The 19,644-nt window shown below is 43.1% G+C and overlaps 1 protein-coding gene across 2 annotated transcripts in view; it reads left to right on the top strand.

The window, feature by feature from the left end:
- Nucleotides 1–18,653, top strand: part of LOC120977147 (ubiquitin carboxyl-terminal hydrolase 12-like) — a 90,507-nt gene extending 71,854 nt beyond the window's left edge. For both annotated transcript variants that reach the window (XM_040404924.1, XM_040404925.1), the window contains 5 exons: nucleotides 5,269–5,345; nucleotides 10,348–10,431; nucleotides 11,791–11,988; nucleotides 15,527–15,605; nucleotides 17,606–18,653. In XM_040404924.1, coding sequence (XP_040260858.1) covers nucleotides 5,269–5,345; nucleotides 10,348–10,431; nucleotides 11,791–11,988; nucleotides 15,527–15,605; nucleotides 17,606–17,707 — 540 coding nt within the window. In that variant the 3' untranslated portion in view covers nucleotides 17,708–18,653. The remainder of the gene's footprint in view (nucleotides 1–5,268; nucleotides 5,346–10,347; nucleotides 10,432–11,790; nucleotides 11,989–15,526; nucleotides 15,606–17,605) is intronic.
- The last annotated feature ends 991 nt before the right edge of the window (nucleotides 18,654–19,644 follow it).

The raw sequence follows: 19,644 nt of genomic DNA, 5'->3' as shown, positions 1-19,644 counted from the left end.
GAAAGAATAAATACTTGGTGGTCATACTTACTGCAAATGCAGCTAGAAGCTCTTTGCGAATATAATTGATCAAAAATATTTCGGGCCCATCTACCTGTCGTCAAGGTCGCTTCTAATCAGATGGGTCCTACTCTGACATGCCTCTCCTGGGCTTACAGCCTACAATCTGGGCAAAGTAGTACCAAGCTGCATCCTACGCATGCCTCTCCCAGGTTGTGAGCCTGCAGTATGGGCTGGGTAGAATACAGCTGTACAAGCTATCTAATTAAAAGCACATGGTAAATGGGCTGGTGGTGCACGGTTCAATCTCACCACCAGGGGGAGCCACTCCCCTAGTGGCAGTGACAATGGGGAAAAAATAAACGAACCAGCACCTCCACAATAAGTGAATATAAGAACGCAGGTGCACGCTACCTTGGCTAAAACACACTTGGAATAGTAGAACTACAGGTAACAGCGCTCTGCTAGTCAATTGCACAAAGATATAAGCAAATGGAATGGAGACTGATCGGAGGCAAACTGATGCATTCTGAGCGGATCCTTTTCCATTCAGAATGCATTAGAATGCAAACTGATCCGTTTTGGACCGCTTGTGAGATCCCTGAACAGATCTCACAAACCGAAAACAAAACGCATTTCTAACAGGTCAGAGAATTGACATTTTTGCGGGAGTGCTTCTTTAAAGGGGTTGAGTTATTCTATTAAAGTTTTTTTTAAAGACTAAAGTTTTTATTAGAATCATAAAAACATGTCCTACTTTATTACCCTGAACCCCCGTTGGGCTTTGTTTTCCTGACTTCAGTGGTGGCATGCACATACACAGGCATGTTATCACCTCAGCCAAAAACATGCTGCCATGGCTATGGTGGTGCTAGAATGGAGGGGGTTTAGGACGTTATGTGTAACATTTTTATATTTTGAATAGGTTCCCTGCCTCTTTAAAAATAATAAATAAATAGGAGAGTCTCTTTAAATGTTCAAGTAGAGCATATGGAATCTGTAGTCCATATTATGGTGAGGCACACATGACAGGGCAGGTCCAGCCATGGCAGCGATGTTGCAGCAAAGTCGTACAGCCATTGGCTGCCATGTGTAGACGTGGCATACTGCACCATCTGGCATAACTCTAAGGCCTCTTTCACACGGGCGTTGCGGGAAAAGGTGCGGCTGCGTTGCGGGAACATGCCCGATTTTTCTGCGCGAGTGCAAAACATTGTAATGCGTTTTGCACTCGCGTGATAAAAATCGCGCATGTTTGGTACCCAAACCCGAACTTCTTCACAGAAGTTCGGGCTTGGGTTCGGTGTTCTGTAGATTGTATTATTTTCCCTTATAACATGGTTATAAGGGAAAATAATAGCATTCTGAATACAGAATGCATAGTACAATAGGGCTGGAGGGGTTAAAAAATAAATAAAAATTATTTAACTCACCTTAATCCACTTGATCGCGCAGCCCGGCTTCTCTTCTTCTTTGCTGTGTTCAGGAAAAGGACCTGTGGTGACGTCACTCCGGTCATCACATGATCCATCACCATGGTAAAAGATCATGTGACGGACCATGTGATGACCGGAGTGACGTCACCACAGGTCCTTTTCCTGCACACAGCAAAAAAGAAGACAGAAGAGAAGCCGGGCTGCGCGAGGAAGGTGAGTTTAATTATTATTTTTTTTTTTTTTAACCCCTCCAGCCCTATTGTACTATGCATTCTGTATTCAGAATGCTATTATTTTCCCTTATAACCATGTTATAAGGGAAAATAATAATGATCGGGTCCCCATCCCGATCGTCTCCTAGCAACCGTGCGTGAAAATCGCACCGCATCCGCACTTGCTTGCGGATGCTTGCGATTTTCACGCAACCCCATTCATTTCTATGGGGCCTGCGTTACGTGAAAAACGCACAAAGAGGAGCATGCGTGATGCGTGAAAATCACCGCTCGTGGGCACAGCCCCATAGAAATGAATGGGTCGGTATTCAGTGCGGGTGCAATGCGTTCACCTCACGCATCGCATCCGCGCGGAATACTCGCCCGTCTGAAAGGGGCCTTAGGGTGGGTTCCCACTGAGGTTTTGGAGGAGGTTTTGAGGCAGATGCGATAACCTGCACACAAACATACTGTACTTGACTTTGTGTTCTGACCTTGAGTTGCATCCTGTATTATAGCCAAGAGCTGTATTCACAAATCGGCAAGCCTCTAAGCTCACATCTCTCGGGATTGAAGGTTTGTCCAGTGTCTGGAAATGACATGATTTGACTTCTGAGGATTATCATCCTTGTACACAGAAATGATCTGATAAAGGAAAAAAAAGAATTCTCAAAGAATGTACTAAATGCTAGAATAGGGCCTAATAGCAGCTATATCTAGAACTAGCTCTACTGAAGTCAAGATTAGTATACAAAGTAAATCAGTGCAAAGTTACACAATTTTAAATCGGTAATTAGAGAAGCAACTACTTCACCATTTTCTACAAAGCTATATAACAGTTACTCAGCGCCCCCTGTAGGCCGCAGACTGGACAACATGTGCAGTGTGACATTGTAACGTATGCATTATAACTTAGGCCCAAACCTCCAGGCAGGAGGTCACTTTTCTTTATATGATCAGCTGTGACCATCACTTTTGATTACCCCTCAGAAGTATGGAGAAGCAAATTACATTTTATTTTTGGTTGTGGACTTGTGGGTCAGAGTAACTTGTAGTTGCCATCTGTTCCAGATTGTAGTATTAGTCATAAAGCTTCCAAAAATAAAACTTTGATAAACATACAGTTAGATGTTTCTATGGCATTTTACAATTTTTGTGGCGCTCTTGTGAATGAGTCACAGTTGTTTTGGTAGCATATGTCCAATAATTATAATAAAAAAGCTCTATTAGGGGCCTTCACACGCGGCAGGTCTCTGCAGCTAAAAATCCGTTCCATTCCCCTAGATGGGGCTTGCAGAAATCCATGTTCTTGCCGCCTCATTCAAATGAATGGAACTGATTTTCATTGCGGAAATTTCTGCAAAGCGTGTGAAGGCCCCTTAGGGGGCAGTTCTGTCGGCAGATTTTCTGTTGGTAACGTGCAGTGATCAGTGTTTGTTTAGCTCCCATTTACATGGAGCAATTGCCAGTACTGTGGTTTGTACGATCATTCATCCCCATTCAGTTTCATTGATTATGCAAGGTGGTCTGAAGCCGACACCCGATGATCATGTTCACATAGAAAATGTAATGGACGACAGAGGAGGGTTTGCTCGGTCTCTGGGCATGTTTACATCGGAGATTAATTGGGAACTTGCGTCTAAAATGCGATCAGTCGCCCAATCACTGACCCATATAAACAGTCCTTTACTGTGATCTTTGTTAACATCCATTATCCGATCATCTGCTTTCTAATACAGAGTTTGACGTTCCTATAAATGTTTATGGATCTTTCAATGTGCCCCTAAAGATAATGTGGAACTTTTAGGGGGATTCCTGAATTTTGGGTTTCACACTAGCGTTTTTCTTTTCTGGCATAGAGTTCCGTCCTAGGGGCTCAATACCGGAAAAAAACTAATCAGTTTTATCCCCATGCATTCTGAATGGAGAGCAATCCGCTCAGGATGCATCAGGATGTCTTCAGTTCAGTCATTTTAACTGATCAGGACGGAGATAATACCGCAGCATGCTACGGTTTTATCTCCAGCCCAAAAAACTGAACACTTGCCGGAATGCCGGATCCGTCTTTTTTTTTTTTTTTACATAAGAATGTATTAGTGCCGGATCTGTCTGTCTTCTTTTTTTTTTTTTTAAAGAAATCTACTTCATGATTTGTATCTGGGTAACTGTTGAATTACACTTCATACATTTTTTACAGTAGATGCCTACAGTCCTGGAAGCCTCCACACTTACAGAATGTAATTATATATGTAGAGTAATACGGCTCTGTGTTCAGCCCTGGTTTTACATAGGGTTGTCACGATACAAAAATTTTGATTTGATTTCGGTACCATAAAGTATTGCGATACTCGATACCAAGCAAAAAAAATAAGACAACAAAAAAGCTGTGTGCATTCCGCATTTTATGGAACATTCGGCCCATAATAGAACAGTCCCACCCTATTTTTTTTTTTGGAAGGGGGGGCACAAGATGACAAAAAAATGGCGAATTGCGCATTTTTTTTTTTGTTTTTTTCTCCTGTTACGGTGTTCACCACATAGAGATTTTTTAATATTTTAATAGTTTGGAATTTTCAGATGTGGTGATATGTTTATTTATTGTTTATACATTTTATATGTAAAATTGGGAAAGGGGGTGATTTATACTTAATATTTTGGTGTGTTTTTTTTTTTTTCCACCCTTTTTTTTTTTTTTTTACTTTTTATTTAATAACCATTTCACCCTTAGGGGCTAGAACCTGGGATCTTTTAATCCCTTGTCCTATTCACCCTAATAGATCTCTGAGGGTGAATAGGACTTCACACTCTCCCTGCTGCCCTGTGCTTTGTGCACACAGCAGCAGGGAGATTACCATGGCAACTGGGGCTTCAGTAGCGTCCTAGCTGCCATGGTAACCGATCAGAGCCCTAGGATTACACTGCTGGGGCTCCGGTCACAACTGCCAATGCACTATCAATGAGGAGGAGGGGAGGAGACCCTGTGGCCACTGCCACCAATGCCTTTAATGCTGGGTGAGGTTGGAGGGGTCACACTGCGCCACCAATGTTTTTAAACTATTAATACAATTATAAATACAGGAAGTGGGTGCCGGCGGCAGAATCACATAGCCAGCACCTGACCTCTATGACAGGGAGCTGCGATCAGCGGCAGTTAACCCCTCAGGTGCTGCACCTGAGGGGTTAACTGCCGCTGATCGCAGCTCCCTGTCATAGAGGTCGGGTGCTGGCTATGTGATTCTGCCGCCAGCACCCGCCTCCTGTATCTGTATTAATGGTTTAGTTATCATTGGTGGCGCAGTAGCCACAGCCCCTCCCCTCCTCCGCCCCTCTCTCTCCTTATTGGTGGCAGCGGCACAGAGGGAAGGGGAGAGTGACTCCTTCTCCCCTGTGCTGCTGAGGGAACATGGCGCGCTGAGAGCAGTAGCGCAGCCTAGTATCGGTAAATGGCAAATCCCGGTATAGAATTGATACCGGTACAAAAGTATCGATTATGTATTGATAATTCAATACCCGGTGCACCCCTAGTTTTACAGTCCTATAAATCTCCTCTAGAAATGGAAATGCCACTAACCTTCCAGTGCTTTACAGTCACACTGTTCTATTTCTTTCTGCTTTTCAAGGTTAGTAGCAAAGATGAAGATTTCTTGGATCTCTCAGTGGATGTGGAGCAGAATACTTCCATTACACACTGCTTAAGGTGAGGCCCAGTCACAAGTCATGAAGAACAAATATTTGATCTTTTTTTTTTTCTTCATTGGATTCTTTTTTTTGCATGCAATAATTAAAGGGGTTCTCCAGGAATAATGAGTTCTTAGCAAGTGCCCGCACCCTGTCTCATACTTGCCTGTTCCCCAGCACTCCAGTCCTCTGTGCTGCCTCCTCTGTGTCCATGTTCTGGTCCCTACAGTGCTGACATCTGGTGCAGCATGGCCCTGGTCACATATGCTCCTCTGCAGCCAGTAACTAGTTTCAGCGATGAAGCCCTGTTTGTGGCCATGTCACCGCTGATGGCAGTCATTTTCTGCCACAGAGCGTGTGACCATGGCCATACTGCGGGGATTGGAACATGGACACATCGGAGGCAGTGCAGCGGGTAGTAGGTAAGTGTGAATCTGCATGGAAATAATATGGAGCAGTATGGAGGGCAGCATGAACTCCAGTTGATGACGGGGGACAAATGTGATGTGATTAAGCCCTTCTGCTAATCGTATTGGTGACTTGAACAAGTGAGACAACTGAAAGCAGATATCAGTTTAAATGTCTGCTGTATTGTAACTTTTTTTTTTTTCCCATTAGAGCGCTACGTTGTTCTGTTAATCACTTATTCGTAGCCAACAGGTCCTCATTACTGCACCACGTGGGAAGTTCATGGGTCCTCTTTAATAAAACCTAAGCACAGTTCAGCTTAACCCCTTAGGGACCGGGCTCATTTTCACCTTAAGGACCAGGCCATTTTTTGGAAATCTGACCAGTGTCACTTTAAGTGCTAATAACTTTAAAACGCTTTGACTTATCCAGGCCATTCTGAGATAGTTTTTTTCCGTCACATAATGTACTTCATGACACTGGTAAAATGAAGTCAAAAATTTTTTTTTTTTGCACCAAAAAATACCTAATTTACCAAAAATTTAGAAAAATTAGCAAATTTCAAAGTTTCAGTTTCTCTACTTCTGTAATACATAGCAATACCCCAAAAAATTGTGATGACTTTACATTCCCCATATGTCTACTTCTTGTTTGAATTATTTTGGGGATGATATTTTATTTTTTGGGGATGTTATAAGGCTTAGAAGTTTAGAAGCAAATCTTGAAATTTTTCAGAAATTTACAAAAAAACAATTTTTAGGGACCAGTTCAGGTCTGAAGTCACTTTGCGAGGCTTACATAATAGAAACAACCCAAAAATAACCCCATGTAAGAAACTACACCCCTCAAGGTATTCAAAACTGATTTTGCATACATTGTTAACCCTTTAGGTGTTGCACAAGAGTTATTGGCAAATGGGGAGGAAATTAGAGAATTTCATTTTTTTGTCTAATTTTTCATTTTAACCCATTTTTTCCACTAACAAAGCAAGGGTTAACAGCCAAACAAGACTGTATCTTTATTGCCCTGACTCTGCCGTTTACAGAAACACCCAATATGTGGCCGTAAACTACTGTACGGCCACACAGCGGGGCGTAGAGTAAAAGGTGCGCCGTTTGGTTTTTGGAAGGCTGATTTTTATGGACTGGTTTATTTACACCATGTCCCATTTGAAGCCCCCCTGATGCACCCCTAGAGTAGAAACTCCCTAAAAGTGACCCCATCTAAGAAACTACACCCCTCAAGGTATTCAAAACTGATTTTACATACGTCGTTAACCCTTTAGGTGTTGCACAAGATTTAATGGAAAATAGAGACACAATTTCAAAATTTCACATTTTTGGCAGATTTTCCAGTTACAAAGCAAGGGTTAACAGCCAAACAAAACTCATTATTTATGGCCCTGATTCTGTAGTTTACAGAAACACCCCATATGTGGTCGTAAACCGCTGTACGGGCACACGGCAGGACACAGAAGGAAAGGAATGCCATACGGTTTTTGGAAGGCAGGTTTTGCTGGACTGTTTTTTTTTTTACACCATGTCCCATTTTAAGCCCCCCTGATGCACCTCTAGAGTAGAAACTCCAAAAAAGTGACCCCATTTTAGAAACTAAGGATAGGGTGGCAGTTTTGTTGGTACTAGTTTAGGGTACATGTGATTTTTGGTTGCTCTATATTACACTTTTTGTGCGGCAAGGTAACAAGAAATAGCTTTTTTGGCACGTTTTTTTTTTTGTTATTCACAACATTCATCTGACAGGTTAGATCATGTGGTAATTTTATAGCGCAGGTTGTCACGGATGCGGCGATACCTAATATGTATACAATTTTTTTTATTTATGGAAGTTTTATACAATAACTTCATTTTTAAAACCAAAAAAATGTTTTAGTGTCTCCATAGTCTAAGAGCCATAGTTTTTTCAGTTTTTGGGCGATTATCTTGAGTAGGGTCTAATTTTTTGCGGGATGAGATGACTGTTTGGCACTATTTTGGGGTGCATATGACTTTTTGATTGCTTGCTGTTGCACTTTTTGTGACGTAAGATGCCAAAAAAAAGGCTTTTTTTACACCGTGTTTTTTTTTTTTTGTTTTTTTTTTACGGTGGTCACCTGAGGGGTTAGGTCATGTGATATTTTTATAGAGTCGGTCGATACGGACGCGGCGATACCTAATATGTATACTTTATTTTTATTTATGTACGTTTTACACAATGATTTCATTTTTGAAACAAAAAAAAATCATGTTTTAGTGTTTCCATAGTCTAAGAGCCATAGTTTTTTCAGTTTTTGGGCGATTATCTTGAGTAGGGTCTCATTTTTTGCGGGATGAGATGACGGTTTGATTTGTACTATTTTGGCGTACATGCGACTTTTTTGATCACTTTTATTACCTTTTTTGGGAAGTAAAGTGGGCAAAATTTCAATTTTTTCATAGTTTTTATTTTTATGGCGTTCACCATGCGGGGAAAGTAACATGATCGTTTTATAGATCAGGTCGTTACGGACGCGGCGATACCTAATATGTGTAGTGTATTTTATTTTTTTTATTTTTTTTCAGTGCTAAATGTTGTTTTTTTTTTAATCTTAACTTTTTTCACTTTTTTCTACATTTTTTTTGGACCCAGACCCACTTTGTTCTTGAAGATCCAGTGGGTCTGATGTCTGTATGCTTTTAGCATAGATCTGTTCAGCACCATGGACAGCAGGACGCCTAAGCAGGCGTCCTGTTGCCATGGGAACCTTTCCTGTCTGCCACAACTTCGCAGATGGGGAAGGGTAAGCACAGGGCTGAGGGGGGCTGTCGGGGGGCTCTCTCCCTCTCCATCGGGGGGCTGCAAAGGCACAGCAGCCCCCCGATGGAGAGGGAGGGAGCTCCCTGACCGATGACAGTTAACTTTTTCCATACAGTGGTCCGTACGGACCGCGGTATGGAAAGGGTTAAACGGCTGACATCTGCACAGATGTCAGCCGTTTATACCAGGGTGTCAGCAATGTGCTGGCACCCTGGTATAACCACTAGAAGCCAACGCCCCCACCGCCTGCGACACCCCCCCCCGCACCACCCGCCGGCATCAAATCGTGCAGGGGGGGTGAAAAATATTGATTTTAGGCACTCTAAAGTTTCTGATCCCCGCGGTCAGGGACCGCGGGGATCAGAAACTGCAAAAAGCGCAGCAAACAGCAGGTCTGAATTGACCTGCGGTTTGCTGCGATCACCGGCATCCTGTTCAGATTAACCCCTGGGGCGCCGGAATGCCTATTTAAAGTTAGGACGTACCGGTACGTCCTGTGTCCTTAAGGACTCGGGAAATAGGGCGTACCGGTACGCCCTGTGTCCTTAAGGGGTTAAAGAGCATCTGTTAGCATGATCATCCCTATTAAACCATTCATAATGCCTGATAGGGTTGATCATGCTGAGTAAAATGATACTTTGATTCTTTTTTTCTATAGGTTGAACTGCTGCAGTGATATCTTCGATTTTATGTATCAATTTATGCAAATTGTCAATTTAATGCACCAAGGATCTGGTCTGAGCCCTTGGAGCACTGCTAACACAACACCCCTGTGCTCTGTGCACTCCCCCTACCCTTTGATTGACACCTCGTCTAGCCCTGCATTATCACACCTGGCTTTTGCGCAATGGATCTGCAGTTGCTTCCCAAGTTTGGGAAGCAGCATTTGATCCACTGTACAAGCACTGAGTCACTGAGCTGATGCAGGCGCTAGAATCCAGGGTTAGTCATGTCAAAGGGGAGGGTGGAGTGCACACAGCACAGGGGCATTGGTTTAGAAGTGCTCCAAGGGCTCAGACCAGCCCCTTGATGTGCAAAATTACTAAATTGCATAAATATAAAAACAAAGACATCTCTGCAGCATTTCAACCTACATAAAAATGAAAGGTATCATTTTACTCGGCATGATCAACCCTACCAGGCAATATGCCTAGTTTCATAGGGTTGATCATGCTGACAGATGCTCTTTTAGCCGAAGCAGAACATGTGCTTAGGTTTTATAAAAGAGGACCCATGAACTCCCCGCGTGGTGCAGTAATGAGGACCTGTCGGCTAGGAGTAAGTGATGAATGGAACAACGTAGTGCTCTAAGAAAAGGTGCTCCAGCATTGCTGCCTAGGCAAGGGAAACTGTGGCTGATTTTACCTTTACCACTGTCGTGTACCAGATTTTTCTGGCTATTAGATTCACGGTTTCTGCTGGAAACTGTGCTGCAATTTTCTGATGGTCTCAGTAGTCTGAATGCAGCAGGGGATCTGTGAGGTAAAGGCCTATATGCATTACTATTTAAGTTGAGTGTCTGAACATTTGGAATTACAATGTCCATTTTACAGAATAATGCGCAGTAAACTCTTCTGTAATCTGCACATTTGAGGAAAAATCAACATAAACACGAATACAGACTTTTCAGAAGGCACTTCTTTTATTGAGCCATATCAAGTACATAGCTGCATTCTCATAATCCTTAAAAGCTATAATACAGGTCCATAAAAAAAATAAAAGTTTATGACTTGTTTTCTCACATCCTCCACCGTTTATGCATATGTGCCGAAGTGTCAAGCAGACTGTGTAGTTATATGGCCTTCTGTGTGTTCCTGCAGGGGGTTCAGTAATACAGAAACACTATGCAGTGAATACAAATATTACTGTGAGCAGTGTCGAAGCAAACAGGAAGGACAGAAGAGGTGAGTAAGAAGAATGTTTAGATATTTGGCGTGCTACTGTCTGTTGTGGCGTTAACAGATTATGTCCTGACATTGAGAAGTTTACCGTAATTTATCTGCTTGTGCAAGGCTGGTCCTCCATAGTGAGAGATCCCATAAGTAGCACTTTTTAATGCACTTCCTTCTCTGATGCTCCCTTTACACGGGCCGACAATCTAGCCCAGGGATGCTCAAACTGCGGCCCTCCAGCTGTTGTAAAACTACAACTCCCACCATGCCCTGCTGTAGGCTTATAGCTGTAAGCTGTTCAGGCATGCTGGGAGTTGTAGTTTTGCAACAGCTGGAGGGCCACAGGTTGAGCATGCCTGATCTAGCCGATTGTCGGGAAGGAATCTTCCCCGTCACTCTGTTTCCCACATTGTGCACTTTATCCGGGAGGCAAAGTGATGAAGATTTCATCAGAGCTTCTCCTAAGGTCGGAGCTTCTTTATGATATCAGTCGCACCACAATGGGGTGATCATAGCCGGACTGCATGACCATTCACGGGCACAGCACCACCCAGATGACTGGTAGGAAGCACTTTCTTTTTGCTGGAATAGAGCTTCTTTTACTATCAGTCAGTTTATGTAAAAGTGTACTGCTAGTACTGTTAACCAGTTGGTGGTGGCTTAGTAGAGGGAAACCAAGTGACAGGTTCTCTTGTGGTTGACAACTGAGTAAATTGTTGGGCCTGGTTCAAGCTTCGTGTGTAGAAACTATTCACATTGGAAAATGCGTTGCCCTTTAGCCATAATCCTGATTGTCTGTACTACATATTAGTCTGAGATTGCTGACCATTAGGCCTCATGCACATGGCCGTTGTGCGGCCGTTCTGTGCATTGGGGACCGCAATTGCGGTCCCCAATACACTGGCAACATTCGTGCAGCGGGCCGGACCCATTCAACTTGAATGGGTCCGTGGTATGTCTGCACCGCAAAGTGCTTCTGGTGTTCCGTTCCGTTCCACATCTCTGAAATTGCAGACCCATTCAAGTGAATGGGTCCGCATCCGTGATGCGGGGGGGAAACACAGCTGGCGGCCGTGGATTGCCAACCCGCCGTTTGTGGTCCGCAATACGGCCACGGCCACCCCAACGGCTGTGTGCATGAAGCCTTAGTCTTTGTCAGTCAGTACATATTTCACGTTTTTCTCCTCCCTGTGAGCAGCAGGTAGTGTATTACAGCACCGTACTAGTACTTGGTGCTTGAGGAGGATTAAATTCTGTTGCCGTTAATTTCTTTTCAAGTTGTGTGTCGTTGCCCTTCCCTTTTGCCAAAAACTGTTATTATTGAGTAATTCCATGAAGTGTTTGCTAAGTGTGTTTCCTCTCCGTTGGCAGGATGAGAGTGAAGAAGTTGCCTATGATATTAGCCCTGCACTTGAAACGGTTTAAGTACATGGACCAGCTGCACCGATATACCAAACTTTCCTACCGCGTGGTGTTTCCACTTGAGCTTCGGCTCTTCAACACTTCCGGGGATGCCACTAACCCTGAGCGAATGTATGACCTCGTAGCGGTGGTTGTTCACTGTGGGAGGTGGGTAAACGTCAGGGTTTTTCTTCAGTAATGTATCACCAGAAGTCTATGGCATACGTTATAAGACTGTGATTTGTACTTAGTAATATTTTAGGATTAAGAGAGTTCTTGCTTCATCTTCAGTCTAGTTACTATATTAGGCCTCTTTCACACTTGCGTTGTCCGGATCCGGCGTGTACTCCACTTGCCGGAATTACACGCCGGATCCGGAAAAACGCAAGTGTACTGAAAGCATTTGAAGACGGAACCGTCTTCCAAATGCGTTCAGTGTTACTATGGCACCCAGGACGCTATTAAAGTCCTGGTTGCCATAGTAGGAGCGGGGAGCGGGGGAGCGGTATACTTACAGTCCGTGCGGCTCCCGGGGCGCTCCAGAGTGACGTCAGAGCGCCCCATGCGCATGGATGACGTGTCCAATGCGATCACATGATCCATGCGCTTGGGGCGCCCTGACGTCACTCTGGAGCGCCCCGGGAGCCGCACGGATGGTAAGTATGCTGCTCCCCGCTCCCCACTACACTTTACCATGGCTGCCAGGACTTTAGCGTCCCGGCAGCCATGGTAACCACTCTGAAAAAGCTAAATGTCGGCTCCGGCAATGCGCCGAAACGACGTTTAGCTTAAGGCCGGATCCGGATCAATGCCTTTCAATGGGCATTAATTCCGGATCCGGCATTGCGGCAAGTGTTACGGATTTTTGGCCGGAGCAAAAAGCGCAGCATGCTGCGGTATTTTCTCCGGCCAAAAAACGTTCCGTTCCGGAACTGAAGACATCCTGATGCATCCTGAACGGATTTCTCTCCATTCAGAATGCATTAGGATAATCCTGATCAGGATTCTTCCGGCATAGAGCCCCGACGACGGAACTCTATGCCGGAAGACAAGAACGCAGGTGTGAAAGAGCCCTTACCGGCCCATAATTACAGGTCAGAGTCACAAATCCAGCTGTATTTCTGTATGGTGAATCTGAACACAGTTATGCGACAAGTCTTCAAAAGGGTCAAGCAAGACTTTAGAACTGTGACCTATTCTCAGGGTAGGTCATCAGTATCTGATCGGCTGGAGTCTGACACCCGGACCCCCGCCAATCAGCTGTTTGAGAAGGCACTGGCGCTCTTGTGAGAACCGCATCCTTCTCTGTTCTTACACAGGGCCGTACATTGTATAGCGGCTGTGCTTCATATCGCGCTCAGCCCCATTCACTTCTGTGGAACTGAGCTGCACCTAGGCCATGGGAACCAATGAATGTATTGTCACTGGCCTAGGTAAAGCTGTCAGAAGGCCGTGACTCTACTGTACCGCTGCCTTCTCAAACAACAGATCAGTGGGGGTCACGGGTGTCAGTTCTAAAGCCTCGGAAAACCCCTTTAAGGGCTCATGCACATGACCGTTCTGTGGTCCGCAAATTGCGAATCCGCAAAATACAGATACCGGTCGTGTTTGCTCTGCGGAACAGAAAGTTCGGCAAATCCTATCCCTGTCCATAATTTGGCACACTGTGTTCTGTCAGCATCTTTTGTGGCCCCATTGAAATGAATGGGTCTGCATTCAACCCGCCCAAAAAAATGCAGGTCGAATGCGGACAAAAATACATTTGTGTGCATGAGCCCTAAGTGTAATTTAGGGCTGTAACTTTGTAAGGGGCCTTTGGAAGTACTATCCCATTTCAGAGAATCAAAAACCAATTTATCAAGCCTCCTGCACTCGTTTTCTGGCATTGAAAGTTGCAGATCCCAATGATGTTGTGAGTTCAGGTCAGTTATATCCATGTTTCAGGCCTTGACACATAAGAGTAGTACGGACATAAAAGGGCAAATGTCGCAAAACTAGTGTAAAGTAGAACTGGCTTAGTTGCCCATAGCAACCAATCAGATTCCACCTTTCATTTTCCAAAGCAGCTCTGAAAAATGAAAGGTAAAATCTGATTGGTTGCTATGGGCAACTAATCCAGTTTTTTACACCAGTTTTGATAACTCTCCCCCATAGTGCATCCAGCACATGGACATGTGAATGCAGTTTTAGGGTCCATTCACACGTCCACAACTTGGGTCCCGATCATTTTCAGGGGGGCTGGAATGGATGCGGACAGCACACTATGTGCTGTCCGCATCCGCATTTCCGTATCCGCAATTCCATTACCGAAAAAAATAGAACATGTCCTATTCTTGTCTGCACCTGCGGACAAGAAAAGGCATTTTTCTATTATAGTGTTGGCGAGGTGCGGTCCGCAATATGCGGAACGCACATTGCCGGTGTCCGTGTTTTGCGGATCCGCAATTTTGCAGACCGCAAAACGCCTACAGACGTCTGAATGGACCCCTATACAGCATTCTCTCTGAAACCTCACATTGACTTAAAGGGGTTGTGCTGGATGGTCATCAATATCTGCTTGGTGGGGATCCGACTCCCGGCACCCCGGCCGATCAGCTGTTCGAAAAGGAGGAGGCTCCTCTAGAATTCTGGAAAGCTATCTCCTCTTCAAACAGTTGATCTGCAGGGGTGACCAGTGTCTGACCCCCACTGATCAGATACTGATGACCTATCCTGAGGGTAGGTCATCAATATGTACTTGCTGCACAACCTCTTTAAGGTGATCATACAGCACTAGTTTATACCATGTAATTAAGGGATGTGCAGGCAGCTGTAAATAGGAGCAAGTCTGTGACGGAGGAGAGGAGTCGTGGAATGCTTTTCACACTGGTGATCCAAATGAGATCTTAACAAGCTCTGCCTCTAATGCCACCAGATGTAAGGCAGCTCTCCTAGAAGTCAATGTTCAACCCTTTAAAAGACCTTTACCTTACATCCGGTGGCAGAGGCAGAGCTTGTGAAGAGCTCATTTGAATACCCCCTAACTAGAATTCCAGAGGAGCGTTGCGCCTTGGCTATAAGACTCCTCACTCCGCTTAAGGACCTCTCCATAAGGTAATCCCAAACACAGCAAGCTTTGGCAGCATGAAAACAACTGGACAAGATCAGTAACAAAAAGACTAGTTCCTTCTGAGCTATGGTAGCATCCTCTAGTAAGTATTCTGAAAGATTCATGTTAATTTATTTTAGTTCCTTTTTTATTGTAATTTTTAATGTATTAAATTTGTATTCATCAAATGGGGGTTATTGACTGCATAACGAAAAGTTATATGATTTCTCCATTCGTATGGGTTTGAAGATGTCTGCTTGCTGGTATTCAGTAGGAACCCTCATTGTTTGCTTTCAGTGGATAAAAATTTGTCCTGGTCATGAGGCGTGCTCCTGTGTGTCCAGTGCAGTTTTTAGCGCTCACATGTAAAAAGCGAAGCACCTGTGTTTCCTTTATATGATCCGAACAAATTTTGGCCATATGAAATTAAAAAAATTAATTAATTAAGGAATCCTATTGAATGACTGCAAACGGAGATCTTCAACACTGTGAAATATTGACACAGAAAGTATAGTGTGAAATTCTATAACTTTACATCATGCTAAGAATACATTTCGTTAAAAAATGCGCAGTATCAAAACTGAGTAAATAACATTTTACAATTTCCGTTTTACACAGTGGCCCAAACCGTGGACACTACATCACCATTGTAAAGAGTCATGGATTCTGGCTGCTGTTTGATGATGACATTGTAGAGGTATTTTTTTTATTTTTTTTATTTATTCTTTTTAGCTTTTTCTTGATTTTGGAAATCTATTTTTTTAGATCTGTAGTTCTACATTATTCCCATACAGTATGCCTACTGTTATTATCCCTATAACAATTGTTCTACACATTGATTATCCCTTGACATGACTTTTTCAGCATTTGTTTCATGTCGTCAGTTTCCTCTGGTGTCCAGTATGCTATAGTTGAATTATTTTCTTATCGTAAACTATAACTGTCTTATTATTATTATTTTTTTAAGAGTTGTCCTGTAATTCACGCTTATCACCTATTCACAGGATAAGTGTCTGATTGCTAGGGGTCTTTTGCTTGTGGTCCCAGACGTTCTAAATAACACAGCATCTTATGTGTGGACAGGAAGCCAGTTTCTCTATGTATTCCTATGGGAGCATTAACGTCAATCTCATAGGAATCAATAGAGACGTAACTGACTTACTGTCCTGGGTCATTTGGAGATCAGAGAGTTGGTCACATGACACAGCTGAGGATCGGAAGGGAGGCTATAACTCACAAATATAGTCACTGGTGAGAAGATTACTACAGTTTACATTGTGCACCTTTTTTACAGGCCAGAGAATAACGATCCAATAATTAGAACCATTTTCCGTTCACATGGCCATATGACAGCTTCCTTTTTTTGCGGGACAAGATGCATTTTGAATGTATCATATTGGAAAACGGGGAAAAAAAATTCTTTGCATCTTCTACTGTCCAAGCACCAGAACAGAGATCTCCATCTTGAGTAGATTTCTGGTGTATTGTGAACCAGTTTTCTGGTCTGCATGTTTTTAAATGAGTCCCCGCCTGCAGCCCATGTTCTCCAGCCCACACCCCACCCACTTTTTGAAAAAATGGTGAGGGTGTCGTAAAAAGATAAAACGTCTCAAATTTTGTCTCAAAATGACACTTCCAGTTTGGGGTGGATTTGTACTTAGATTTTACCATAAAGTAACTTAGAAGATCATTCAAGAGATGTCAGATCTGAGAGCGTCAGGAAAATGAGGTGTCAAACATGCTTTCTTTTCACAGAATGGCTTTCTACAGCTTCTATGTACTGTAAAACATAGAAGCTGCAGAAGCCAAACGGTGCAGTTTTGTATTTTTTTTTTATTGACAAACCTAATACCAAATCAGACCCCCCAATCCTTATCAGACCTGAAATCAGGCTCCCATTCCTCATCAGACCCCCATTCCTCATTAGACCTCAGCTCAGACCCCCATTTCTCATTAGATATCAGATTAGGCCACCATTCCTCATCAGAAATTCATTCCAAATTATATGTAAGATCCGGCCCCCATTCTTCATTAGACCTGAGATCAGACCCCCCATGCCTCATTATCAAATCCCCTAAATCAGAACCCCATTCCTCATTAGACCTAAGATAAGAGCCGCATGAGACATATAGATAAATGAACTTGCCCTACTGCTCCAGGTCACACCTCTGCTCTTCCTGCACTGGCCACTCCATGGTTTTCTCGGAGTGCCTCACTTAGTACAGCCAGCAGCAGGAGCGCTGTATTCACCTCTCCCCGCTCCTACTATTCGCTCCATAAGACACATTGTCATTTTTCCCCCACTTACTGAGCAAAAAAATATATGTAATGTCAAACTTCCATTAACACCTAAAATTCCACAATGTTTTACAGTTATGCAACTCAAATGAACCCTTTCCTGCCGACTCCATGTCAATTAAGAGGCTGATGGCGCAGAACATGGGCTGAGCCTCTTGGCACTACATACTGTGCCATCAGCAGGATGAGGTTGACTCACTGACGGCTTGATCCTGTACTCTGCCAGGAAACCGAAATAATCAACTCCCTGTAACGAAAACCCCTGAACACGACACTTTGAGCACTGTGTCTTGAATGCACGAATAAAACATTACACTGAGGTTTTAATTGGGCAAATATTATCTAAACTGTTTTTAATTTCATTTTTTTTTTCTTTCATCCTTTCCCTTTTGACAACAGAAAATTGACGCCCAAGCCATTGAAGAGTTCTACGGTTTAACATCAGACATTTCCAAAAACTCTGAATCGGGATATATCCTGTTCTACCAATCAAGAGACTAAATCCCATGGTTGGGTTAAAGTAAATTCCTATTTGTGAACTGTTGGACAGTGAATAAGGGATCAAAGTCCTGTATTGACTACAGAGGAGATGCTCATGACTGCTGCCACAAATATCTGCTTTCAGTTCCCGGATGGACCGTTTCACATTCAGCTCTTATTGCTATCAGCCGTACAAAGTGGATCTTTTGCAATAAGCCACTTCAGTCTGTTTTCTCATAACCAGGTGCAGGTTTTTCCATTTTCCTAAAAAGTTGTATACTGAAGTGACCCTTGAAAGAACAGGGACCACGGCTGAGACCCAATCTAAGAAGATAGCACTTTGTAAGACAGATCAGCTGTTGTTTGGTGCTCAGTTCATCAAATGTTTTAACATTTGAGAAATCTGATTTCATTAGCAATCCTTGAATCATATTACGTACATATCCTATAACCACGACTGTACCTGCACCATCTTCGGTGTTTCCTACCTTCCATTTTTTTGCTTTAACACTCCTTGTAGTGAGTGTTAAGAGGCTGCTGTTCTGCACACTAAGTAATGGGATCACTTGTTATCTTTTATTTTTGTTATTTAATTTTTCTTTCAATGTCTTTTGGAATATTAGCACCTTTTCTAATTGTTCAAGTTGGCCTCTGAAAATACTACTGCAGAGATGGGTATAGTCTGAAAAGAGGGCAAAACTTTTGGAAAGTTTCTGCCTGCAATCATGAACTCATTTCAGGACCTAGTCACAAGCTGCGATAAATATAGTGGTTTGCCAGGGTAACTTACCTAGTTTTGAGCCAGTTTATTGCATCTGTCATTTGGTCCTGAAAAGTGTTTACTGCTGGATTCCAGAGTCCTTGCTCTCTAGGCTTTTTGCTATTGTTTTCCAAAAAACTCAGTTATAAGAGGTGATGAAGGTTTATAGTGTAAAATCCCATAAATAAAGTAACCCATTTATCCTTACTCGGAGCAGGGTTTAATACTTTGCCTGTTTACCTTGTGTTTGCTATGCCTGTGCATTGTTTTTAATACTGATACTATGTGAAGAGCAACCCCTACAAAAACAGAAGGCTCACACTAACCTTCCAGTTACACCTTGGGATCCATATTTGCATCTTATGTTTTTTTAATGGTAAAAAAAAAATCTCTTTAAAAGTTTGAGAGTTTTTTGAAGAATGTTTGGCCGATTTAGAGGGCTGCCCTCTCCAAAAACTCCATTAGCCGAACTGGTGTTCAACATATAGGCTGTTACCCCCGCACCAGTCAGATATGCATCACCTATTCTGCGGAGAGGGGTTACATTTATATCTTTGCACTGTAAAGTGTGTACTAAAACCTTACATTGCCAATTGCAGGTCAATAATCAGAAGTCAAATTGTACTTCTAATTTTAGGAACAAATCTTGGGAGAACATTCCAAAAACTATTGAAATTATTCCTTTCCTTTATATAAAATAAACTAAACATAAAAGCTTTATTAAAGCTGCTTACTTTGAATTAAAGAAAGGCCTGTAATCTTTAGAATACAAGAGAAGGTCTATATGGATTAAATAGTGGCCGTAGTTTCACTGAAGTAAGCTACACAGGCATGAAATAGTCTAAAATACGGTGCTAGCGCCGCTTTGGCTTGCTGTAAGGTCCCATCCACCTCATGGAAGACAATCGGCATGTATGGGGGGGCGTGATCTGCAAGGATGGATTCATACCCAAATCGGTAGAGAGTGCCTTCCACATGGATGAGTGGGCCCAGAAAATGCCAGGAAAACATTCCCCAGACCAGAACGCTGCCACCACCAGCTTGTGTTCTTCCAGCAATGGTTGCAGAGTGTTTGTTCTTTAATAATTCTCAGTCTGACACGCTAATGACCATCTCATGGATGAACCAGATAATGTGACTTATCGGAGAAGGCAACCCTCTACCTATCAGCGGAGGTTCAGTTCCGATACTGCAGCGA

The sequence above is a fragment of the Bufo bufo genome, chromosome 8, assembly GCF_905171765.1.
Source record: "Bufo bufo chromosome 8, aBufBuf1.1, whole genome shotgun sequence".
Taxonomy (NCBI): Eukaryota; Metazoa; Chordata; class Amphibia; order Anura; family Bufonidae; genus Bufo; species Bufo bufo.
Note: the sequence above shows the minus strand (reverse complement) of the source record. Positions and strands in the feature narration are given on the sequence as shown.